This window comes from Phacochoerus africanus, chromosome 15 (assembly GCF_016906955.1).
Source record: "Phacochoerus africanus isolate WHEZ1 chromosome 15, ROS_Pafr_v1, whole genome shotgun sequence".
Lineage (NCBI taxonomy): Eukaryota > Metazoa > Chordata > Mammalia > Artiodactyla > Suidae > Phacochoerus > Phacochoerus africanus.
Genome location: NC_062558.1, coordinates 25,967,456 through 25,978,985, shown reverse-complemented (window position 1 = coordinate 25,978,985; position 11,530 = coordinate 25,967,456). Strand labels below are relative to the sequence as shown.

Below are 11,530 nucleotides of genomic sequence, written 5' to 3'. Positions count from 1 at the left end.
GGCCAAGTTGGATTGTAAGCCTCTTTTTGCCAGAGCATCTGAAACTTTTTTTTTCCTCTTTTTAGGGCCACTCCTTCAGCATATGGAAGTTCCCAGGCTAGGGGTTGAAACAGAGCTACAGTTTCTGGCCTACACCATAGCCACAGCAGCACAGGACCCAAGCCACGTCTGCGACCTACAGCACAGGTCATGGAAATGCTGGATCCTTAACGCACTGATCGAGGACAGGGATCGAACCCATGTCTTCATGGATACTAGTTGGGTTTGTTACCACTGGGCCATGATGGGAATTCCCAAAGAGCATCCAGGGTTTCTAGGTGAAACAGCCAACGTGTTCAATGTTTACTCCATCTTTGTCTGTTCTGTAACCCATCTTCATACAATTTATGACTATCTGCAAATTATCTTGTCTGCTCTTTATCTCCTTCCCCCCTCCCCCTCCACTGGAGGTAAGCTCTTTGAGAGTAAGCACAGGTCTGCCCTATTTACTGATGTTCACCTCCAGTGTTTTCCATAGTTCCTAGCATACAGTAGATGTTTAATAAATACTGGTTGAAAAAGCGAATGATCCATCACTTGATACTCTGCACAAAGATGAGGATTTCATGCAACCTCCTTTTCTGTGGAATCATCTGGGGATTTGATTAATAGAGGAATCTAAAAATCAACTTTTTTTTTTTTCTTAAACTCAGCCCAGAATCACCCTGGGCACATACCTGCCTCAGGAAGTTGACATCTGAATGTGCCACGAGAGCCAAAGAAATGACAGAGCTCTTTTCCTCTCTGAAGCCCAAAGGGAGGCTGGAATGTTCACTCTCGCCTGCCATGCTTCTCACTTACCGCCATCCGTCAGCAGGCTTTTAGCAGAGAATTGCATGTGTGATTTATTTGCAAATCCTTTCAGGTCCTGCAGGAGAGATACTTAGTATACAACATACTCTGTCATCATGTGTCAACATCGCCTCAATGCAGAGAGCAGTGAGCTCCGAATTACATGATGTAATTGGATTGTGCTGGGATCCTTAAATCTGCATTTTCATTTACCCAAAGCCGTAGCTTTGGAGAGTTGGAGAGTCGTTTGCTGTGGACGCCAGCTCCCCTGGGGTCGGGGGGGGTCAGTGTGTTAGAAAGACAAAGGACAGCCATAAAGCCCCGGAAGGCAAACTTTATATTTACAGTCAGTAAGTTTATAAATATATTACATTCTTACAATCTACAATACATTCTGCACGCAGAGGGACTGGAGACGGGGCAGCGGCTGTGAGATTCAACGGAACATCAGGTGGGAAAGAGTGAATGAAATGGGGCGGGCGCTGAAAGCAAAGGATTATCATTGAAAAGGGGTGACAGCTTAATCACCCTGCCAGACAGAGTAACTCAACTTGGGGATGGAAGCAGGCGGCTTATGGTAGCTGGAATCCCAGTCTTTGAGCAAACTTACAGCACCGTAGTTTGGGTGACGAGAGAGTGCTGAGATTCAGGGTAAACTGGTGGCATTGACACCCTTGATCTAAGGAGAATTCAATTATATACAGAAAGAGAGGCACAGAGAGGAGAGACAGAGGAAGCAGAGAGGTTCAGAGAACACAGACACGCAGAGGAAGAGAAATTGGAAAAGAAATCAAAAGAGCAGAGAGATAGGAGAAGATACATAGGAGGGAAAATACACACACACACACACACACACACACACACACACACACACACTTCAACAGAATGGCTTCCTCTGGGTAACTTCTCCCTTGACTGAAATTCTCAAAACCAGACCTGCTTGGTAATGGTCCCACCATCATTTTCTGCTTTGGAATGAGTGTGGCAAGGGAGTAAGAACCTTCATTTCTCCCCACTTCTGATATATATATATATATATATATATATTTTTTTTTTTTTTAAACACAGCTGCACCTGCAGGATATGGAAGTTCCCAGGCTAGGGGCTGAATCAGAGCTGCAGCTGCAGACCTATGCCACAGCCACAGCCACAACAGATCACAGCCACATCTTCGATCTACACAGAGGCTTGTGGCAACGCCAGATCCTTAACCCACTGAGCGAGGCCAGGGATCAAGCCTGCATCCTCATGGACACTATGTTGGGATCTCAACCCGCTGAGCCACAACAGGCATTCCCCTACCTCCGTTTTCATAAGGCTTTGCAGCATATGAGTGATTTTGGAGATATTCAAGGGTCCTTCTGATTTTAAGCAACATTAACCCTTTGAGGGCTGACATGAGGACCAAACGCTGGCATAACCCAACCCTTCTCCCTGTTCGGCAGCCCCTGGGCCCCCTCCACCTCTCCAAGGTGGAAAAGAAGCCTCAAGTTCCGCCCACACGGAGCAGGGACAGGCTTCCCCGCCAGGCCCATCTCATCACACACCCCAAGTCCCACCCTCTACCCTCTGCTTGGAGACCCAGCCTGGTCTCCTTAGCCTTGAGCAGCCGACTGGATGGGACTGTGACAGGCCCATCCCCCAAACAGACCTCTCCTCTCTCCGGAAGAGCAAAGGAGCACGGGCGTTCCTTGGAGCCGAATTCACCGTGAGTGCTGCTGACCCTCAAAGACCAGCCTCTTCAAAGAAAGACATGTGTGGAGGTCACCCACTGGGCCCTCAGTGTAGCCTGTCACCTTGTGGTTGTCACAGAGGCCACAGTGGAAGAGACCCAATGAATGCTTGCTGACACTGCCCCCCCAGCCCCGCCCACAAGTGACCAACGACTTTTGGAAAGGCGGCGATGCAGGGGATGTGTACAAATGTGAACACTGTTATTTTGCTTAAAAAAAAAAAAGCAAGCCTGGTTCTTTGAACTCATTTGAAACACTGTACCCAGGACCCCTCGTTTACACACAAAAAGAGATGCTCTGAATGGCTCAGAGGGGTTGTGTGTGTGTCTGTGTGTGTGCGTGTGCGTGCGCGCGCGTGTTTGACCTTAGAATCTAGTTACAAATATGTTGGCTTATCTGCCCGCTGGTTCCCTTTCAGTCCTTGTCGGCAACTGCCTGGGTTTGTCAAGAACCTGGGCTTGCCTGGACCCAGTCTTGAGAGGTAACCCAGAAATCATGCCTCCCGAGAGCTGCGGGCTGCGCTGGACTCCGCCTCTGCTCATGCTCACAGCGGGATGTACGGCACAAGTTGCAAGGACCACTTCTCATCCCTCTGCTTCTGAACAACCTGAGTCTGGTTTTGCACCTGCAGTCTGCAGCGCTGACTCTGGCAGCCGCGTGGCTTTGACCATATCCAAACTGATTAGAGATGGGGGGAGAGAGAGACTGTTCTTTCTGGAAGCTCTCCAAAGCTTGGTGATTCAGAACTCATTTTGCTTTCAAGTTTTTAAAAAAATCTTGCCATGCATGATGATAAACCTCTCAACACAGACCAAGACACTGTACCCTGCAATGTGGACCTCGATCGAGTCCCACTTGAGGCCTCCCTCTCGGAGCTAAGGTCATTTTCTGGGGCTCTGTGGATAGTATCAGCCTTATCTTCTCCTTTTTTTTTTCCTTTTTTTTGGTCATGCCTATGGTATGCGGAAGTTCCCAGGCCAGGGATTGAACCCTCACCAACAACAGCGACCCTCAGCTGCAGCAGTGGCCACACCAGCTCCTTAACCCACTGAGCCACCAGGGAGCTCCTTGTCCTGTCTTTTTCTTTCCCCCACTGGGGAATGCCACATGTCCCCAAATTAAAGGCCGAAAGGTGAGTGAGAACCAAGGTGCGTGAACGCCCCCGGCTTACACAGCCTCGTGTAAACCTTCCACGTAGCTGCATGACTCTCGACACTCCCCAGGGTCCAGATCCTGGTGGACCCAGTTCATGGTATCCTCCCGACTCGTGGCTATAGAGTTCACGGTGGAGCACCCGTCCTCCGAGGAGATGGTGGTGAAAGTGGTGAACTTCACTCTTTTCCTTTTGGAGGTAGGGGACGTGGGGGGCTCGCTCTTCTGATCCTTCCCATCCGTGAGGGTGGAGCCTGACATTTTGAACAGTTGTCCATTGATGCTCTTTTGGGAACCCGTGCTGAGAAGGTACTTACTTTCTTCAAAATCCATGCCCCTGTCGATGGCGGTGATCTGCTCCTCTTGGGAGGAGGCGAAGTTGATGTGATTCTCCAAGAGTTCGGTCCGGTGGCTCAGTCCAACCCAGTCGTGCGAGTGACTCATACCTTCCTGTTCTTCGAAGGGCACCTGTTTGTGCCTGTACTTAAAGGCAAAGGTCGCGCAGTTTTATTAGGAAGACCAGAATGGCCAGGCAGAAGACACCCAACAGGGCGTACATCCCGATTTCCAAGTCGCTCAGCCCCTTGGATGCCTGCGTGGGGTCTTCCGTTTCCCCGTTGCTTCTGGTCAGGTCCACCTGGGCTGGGAAGCTGGTGAGGTCAAAGGGCATGGTTTGCAAATGGCTGTCATCATCCAAAAGGCTCTCCTGGCCCTGGTTCTTCTGGAAGGTGGACTTCTCTGTTGTGGAGGCCCTTCCTTCCATGAGGCCCATGGACGAACTGCCAAAGTACTGGCCCTCGGGACTCCCCCACTCTTGCAAGGGTTTGGGGGGTCTTCTGTCGCTGATGTTATTATCCGAGTGAACTCCTGCCCCCAAGCGTCTGCTGTCACTAGCGTTGGGGTTGGCGTTGTTTTGGCCAAATTTAACGTGGATGTTGGCGGTGCCCACAGCCAGCACGCTCTTCCGCTTGGATTTCTGGCATGATTCACAAATAACCATTTCGACCTTGACCAGAGCTCCCTGTCCTTCGGCTTCGGCAGTGATGATAGGCCACTTGAACTTGGGGTCTTGGTGGATGGAGACCACCTTCTCATCCAGGGATGTGGCCATCAGCGAGAAGTCTTTTGCATCGTAAATATCCAAGGGGGTGACAGAACCATCACTGAACTGGACCCAGCAACTGATGGCTGCCTCCTATTGAAGAGAAAGAAGTAAGTTCATCAAAATGGGTTAAAAGGTTACAAAGTCTCAGTAAAGTAAGCACTCTGCAGCAAAATTAATACTGCAAGAACAAAGGAAAATGGTTTAAGCAGTGTAGAAATAAGAGATAAGAAGTACTAAGGGAGGGAGCTCCCCCTGTGGTGCAGTGGGTTAAGAATCCAGCTGCAGTGACTTGGGTTGCTGCGGAGGCACGGGTTTGATCCCCAGCATGGTGCAGTGGGTTAAAGGATCTGGTGTTGCCATAGCTGTGGCACAATTGCAGCTGTGGCTCAGATTCAGCCCCTGGACTGGGAACTTCCATATGCTGCAGGTGCGGCCATAAAATTTTTTAAAAATTAAAAAAAAAAAAGTAACAAGGGGAAAAAAACCAAGGGAGTTCCCTGGTGGCTCAGTAGGTTAACATCCAGCATTGTCACTGCTGTGCCTTGGGTCATTGCAATGGTGCAAGTTCTATCCCTGGCCTGGGAAAATCCTCATGCCAGGAGCTTAGCTAAAAAAAAAAAAAAAAAAGTGCTAAGGGTACGAAAGAAAAATTAAGTCTTGTAAAGAAGCCAAAGAAAACTACAACTACAACAGTAAAATGACAATGACAAATCAGGACCAGGAATAAAAACCCCTTAATAACATTTGCTTTCTTTCCTGAGGTGTTGAAAAAAGATGGGTTCTTTCCGTGGTGCAAGATCTACTTCTGCACAGTAATAAATTGCACATCAAAGGAGATTTACTGGTTAGTGGGATCATTTACAAGTGTTACACGTCTAAATGAAAGCTATTTATTACATTATTTTTAAGTTGCTTTAATACCAAGCTCCCTGTATTATTCACAACACCGATTAAGGTCCCTTGTTTAGGCAAGGGTGCCCCAGAGGAGCTGTCAGCTGTGGTTGTGTTGGCCCTGCCACATCTGCATCTGGGAACAGGTTTGTGTTGGCTTGAGACACGGTCTTGGCTTGGAGGCCAGGAATAAAACCACCCAGCCAGAGGGAGGAAGCTCATCGCTGGGAAAATCTTTGTCTCTCCATCCCCTTTTTAACACATTGGGGAAACTGGGAGACCAAAGAGTGGCCAGGGCCAGGGTTGTGTACATTTCAATATCTTGTCTTTTTGTTGCTTTCTTTCTTTTCTTTCTCTTTTCTTTCCTTTTCCCTTCCTTTTTCTTTCCTTTCCTTTTTTCTTTTCTTTTCTCTCCCTTCCTCCCTCTTTCTTTCCTTCCTTCCTTTTCTCTTTTCTTTTTCCTTCATTCCTTCCTCTTTCTTCCTTTCTTTCCTTTTTTCTTTTCTTTTCCTTCCTTTCTTCTTTCTTTCTTTCTTTCTTTCTTTCTTTCTTTCTTTCTTTTTTTCTTTCTTTCTTTCTTTCTTCCTTCCTTCCTTCCTTCCTTTCCTTCTTTCCTTCCTTCCTTCCTTCTTTCCTTCCTTTCTTTCTTTTCTTTCCTTCCTTCCTTTTCTTTTCTCCTTTCTTTTTCCTCCCTTCCTTCCCCACTCTCTCTCTTGCTTTCTTCCTTCTTTTCTTTTCTTGGCTGCACCTGTGGTTTATGAAAGTTTCTGGGCCAGGGGCCAAATCAGAATTGCAGCTGCTAGCCTCCACCACAGTCACAAACAGCAATGTCAGATCCAAGCTGCATCTGTGACCTACTCCACAGCTTGTGGCAATACCAGATCCTTAACCCACTAAGCAAGGCCGGGATTAACCTGCATCCTCATGGAGACAATGTTGGGTTCTGAACCTGCTGAGCCACAATAGGAACGCCTCAAATGCTTTCTAATGCAAACCTTTGTATCAAAGACCATAGTAAAGGGGCAAAGGATTAGGTGACAGCTAGCAGGGGTGCATCTGGCGTTGGGTATGGGCTGGGAAAGTGGCAAGCCTCCATGTGTCTTCTGGCTTGAATGTAGTTGCAGCCTCAGCAGGTGCAAGAGGGGGCCCAGATGGGCCCGAGGAGAGAGCTTCCAGGAGGGGCTCCTGACCTATAAGGGAAGCTGCCTCAAAATTCCCTACATGGGCTGCAGACCCTCCTGCAGCCCCATGGAAGGATGGTCGCATCTCGGGGGGAGTAGGAATGAAGAGCCTGAGCCTCCTATCCTTGGCGGTTAAGCTCCACATTCCTTCTACGGAACAATGTTTATCCACTTCTGATGATGGAGGAGAGGAGAGAACATTTGGAGAGTGTCCTTCAGACAGTGCCCATTGTATCAACACACAAGCACTCACAATGACATGTACATATACACACCACACACGTACACACAACACACGTACATAACACAAACATACACACAATTCCACACGCACTCTTTCAGCACATGCTGGATTCAAATAAAGAGAAAAATGTCACACCTGGTGTGTGACGCCCCCCATGTGTGACCTTACTGATGTGTGACCTCACTTAATGTGCGACCTCACCTGATGTGACCCACCTGATGGTGACCTTCACCTAATTTGTCACCCACCTGATGTCACCCACCTGTTGTGTGACCCCTCCTAATACATGACCCCTTCCCTACAGTGCCCCGGGCCCCACCCCCCACCTGTTTGGGCCTTTGCAGAAGTTCCTGAGCCACTGCAGTGGCGAAGATGGCTCTGTTGCTCCCTGGGCTGAGCTGAAGGGAGAGGGACAGCCCTGTCACCAGTTGGACCCCGAGGTCTGTGATTGTCACCTTCTCGTCCAGCACAGTGATGGTCTTCTCAGCCAAGATGGCATCTGACAGAGGTGACAGGATCTGAAAGGCAGAAGTGACAGAGAGGAAAAGCCTCCTCTTTTATTCCAGAAATCCCTCCAGTGGCATAAAAGATGGCTCCATGAAAAAGAGGGAACAGAGACAGACAGACAAGCCAGAAAGAGCAAGGATGGGTCTTGCCCACTTATGCCTTCTTCTTCTTCTTTTATTTTTTAATTGTCTTTTGTCCCTTTAGGGATGCGCCCATGGCATATGGAGGTTCCCCAGGCCAGGGGTCCAATCAGAGCCACAGCTGCCAGCCCACCCAGAGCCACAGCAACGCCAGATCCAAGCCATGTCAGGGACCTACGCCACAGCTCACGGCAACGTCAGATCCTCAACCCACCAAGAAAGGCCAGGTATCAAACCCACAACCCCATAGCTCCCAGTCAGACCTGTTTCCACTGCGCCATGATGGAAACTCCTTTTTTTTTTTTTTTTTTGTCTTTTGGGGGCAGCACCCACAGCATATGGAGGTTCCCAGAGCTAGGGGTCAAATCACTACAGCCACAGCAACAAAGGATCCGAGCTGCATCTGCGACCTACACACCACAGCTCATGGCAACGCCAGATCCTTAACCTGCTGAGTGGTGCCAGGGATCGAACCTGCAACCTCGTGGTTCCCTGTCAGATTTGTTTCCGCTGTGCTACGATGGGAGCACCTTGCCTTCTTCTAAAAGATACAGCTGCTTGTGAAAATATAATACTTTTTTTTTTTTTTTGCATGCAGAAGTTCCAGGGCCAGGGATCAAACCTGAGCCACAGCAGTGACAATACTAGATCCATAACCCACTGGCCTACCAGGGAACTCTGAAAATCTAGTGCATTTTTAACTATTTAGGAAGATGAGGTTAGGAGTAGATAGATAGGGTAGCACTTGGTGCCACAGCCCCAGCCTGCAAACAAACTCCCTTACCCATCATGCACCACCTCAGTCCTTGAGGGGAAAAAAAAATCACATTTTCCTTCATTTGAGCACCATCTGGATGATTCTTCCACAGCATGGATCATTTGTCCTATTACTTAGTGCGCCTTCTGTGTCAAACTATCTTACTTAAATAATTTCTTTTTAAAAACCTCATAGCATCAAAGAAAAATGGTTTCAGAATGCTAGCTATCTATTTCTAGATTTCTCTCTTATAACATAATCCTCAATTACCAGCTGCTCTCAAAGAAGAGTCACTTGGAGTTCCTGTCATAGCTCAGCAGTAACAAACCCGACTAGGATCCATGAGGATTCGGGTTCGATTCCTAGCCTTGTTCAGTGGGTTAAGGATCCAGCATTGCTGTGAGCTGCAGGGTAGGTTGCAGATGCAGCTCGGATCTTGCATTGCTGTGGCTATGGTGCGGGCTGGCAGCCACAGCTCCGATTTGAGGCCTAGCCTGGAAAGCTTCCATATGCTGAGGGTGTGGCCCTAAAAAAGCACAAAACGAAACGAAACGAAACAAACAAACAAACAAAAACAAAAAAAAGAAGAGACGCTTGGCCCATGCACACCTAAAGCATCTTTTCACCAGGAATTAGTGCTCCACACTCTGGGGAATGTGGAGCAGTGAGGTGAGGTCACATATCAGGTGACACTCAGCTGCACTTTGGAACGTCAGCTTGCGTCCCCTGATAAACTCATCAGTGAGTCCCACCACTGACGCCAGTGTCCCAAAGTCTCCTTTGTCTCCGGATGCCTGTGATGCTCTGGGGAATGAAATTCAAGTGTAATTTAGACCCTGAGGAGGAAATCCTGCTTTGGAAGAACATCTATGAAATCATCTCTCCCTCTAGCTTGCCCCTCACCCAAGTTACAGAGGGCTGATTTAGGCTCCTTCCACCCCACCCTCTGCCCATGAATCCTTAACCTTCTGGGTAAAATGGCTTTCTTGTCCTAGTTGTGGGCAATATTTGTGAAGACGTATGTCACGCTAATTTTCCCTGGACTCATTCAATTCCTTTAGCAAAGCTCCATATTTCTATCCAAAGACCCTCTTCAATTTCTAAGTCTAGTTAGGACAATTTGAATTGCATTAAGTATGAAATCGGAGTCCCTAGGAGAAAGTAGACAAGGGAATTTATAACTCAGGAAGGCTCAGTGAGAATAAAAGGGAAAAACTAAGGGTCTCAGATACCCTAATAGGACCATTTCCATGTTTCATGCAATAGGGAGCTATGCCACCCCCCTGGGCATCTATCTAGAGAAACCCATAACTCAAAAGATCCATGCACTCCAATGTTCATGGCAGCACTATTCACAGTAACCAAGACATGGAAGCAATCAAGTGGCCATCAACAGAGGAGTGGATAAAGAAGATGTGGCACATATACAATGGAATATTACTCAGCCATAAAAAGAATGAAATAATGCCATTTGCAGCAACATGGGTGGAACTAGAGATTATCCCACCAAGTGAAGTAAGTCAGTCAGAGAAAGACAAATATATGATATCATTTATATAGAGAATCTAACAAATGATAAAATGAACTTCTTTACAAACAGAAATATATTCACAGACATAGAGAGCAAACTTACAGTTACCAAAGGGGAAAGGGGGGAAGATAAATTAGGAGTTTGGGATTAACATATACATACAACTATGTATAAAATAGATAACCACAAGGTCCTACTATATAGCACAAGGAACTTGGAATTTTTTAGTAACCTCTAAGGGAAAGAATCTGAAAAAAGTACTTATATTTATATAAATAATTATATAATTATATGTATAATTATATATTGCATAGATAATATTCAGTTAATATTATATATATTATATTCAGTTAATTATATAACTGAATTACTTTGCTGTACACCTGAAATTAACACAACATTGTCTATCAACTAGATTTCATAAAAATTTTTTATAAATGGCTATTGTTCTAAGTGGTGACAAACAGCTGGTTCTCATCTGGGTGGAGATGAGGCAAGGATACAGAAAGTCTTTGCCACCGTGGTGGGGGTGGTTCCTTACCTGAAGGGTGGTCATCCCAAGCTCCTGGCCAATCAGGACTTGCCCCCCCTGCAGCTTGGCGATCCGGGGCTCCTCCACCTGCATGAAGTCATTTACCAGCTCCGTGATGTCCACCTGCCAGTCCGAGCCCAGCAGGTGGGCCAGGTGTGCCCCAGGCTCAGCCGCCTCGGCCACAAACTGAGTCAAGACTCGCACCATGGCATGCTGGTACTGAAGAGTGCAGCCCCGGCCCTTCTCTCTCTTCGTCTTCGTCCTCTTCCTCACTGTCCCGAGCTGGCCTGTCAAAGGGTCGGTTCAGTTTACCAGATGCTGATTTGAGGGGTCAGTAGTCAAGGGTGAAGCATGGGAGGGCTTGCAATGCAAGGGTGAGTGGGCATGACCCCCGCCTTCAGAGAGTCCACAGCCCAGGCGGGCTCAGACAGACATGCAGGGTCATGCTGAGAATCTCTGACCACTGGTATGGCTGAGTAATGACCAGTCCGAAGGGACTGGCTTGGTCAGCAAAGCTCTCAAATGTCCCCAACGATCCCACCTCCAGATTCAATTTGCAAAATTCCTTCTTTTTGCATGTGAGCTGGACCTAGAAGTTTCTTCCAATGAACGATCACGGCAAAAGTGACAGGATGCCGCTTTCAAGATTTGGTTTTCAAGACTGTGACTTCTGTCTTGGTCAGCACTCTTTTCTTGGTTCTTCTCTCTTGCTTGCCAGTGATGAAGCCAGCGGCCACATGGTGGGTGGCCCCATGGGGACATCCTATGGCTGGAAACTAGGGCCGCCTCTGGCCAACAGCCAACGTGGAACTGGAGCCCTCAGCTCAACAGCCAATGAGGAAATGCAGCTCTCAGCTCACTAGCCACTGAGAACTGGGGCCCTCACCTCAACAGCCAATTAGGAAGTGGGGCGCTAATCTCCACAG

General features: G+C 47.8%; 1 protein-coding gene across 1 annotated transcript in view; it reads right to left on the bottom strand.

The window, feature by feature from the left end:
• Nucleotides 1-3,645: 3,645 nt before the first annotated feature.
• The window catches only part of TMEM132D (transmembrane protein 132D), a 766,214-nt gene continuing 758,329 nt past the window's right edge, over nucleotides 3,646-11,530 (bottom strand). The window contains 5 exon segments of the mRNA XM_047760874.1: nucleotides 3,646-4,223; nucleotides 4,225-4,911; nucleotides 7,464-7,655; nucleotides 10,614-10,847; nucleotides 10,849-10,891. Coding sequence (XP_047616830.1) covers nucleotides 3,732-4,223; nucleotides 4,225-4,911; nucleotides 7,464-7,655; nucleotides 10,614-10,847; nucleotides 10,849-10,891 — 1,648 coding nt within the window. The 3' untranslated portion in view covers nucleotides 3,646-3,731.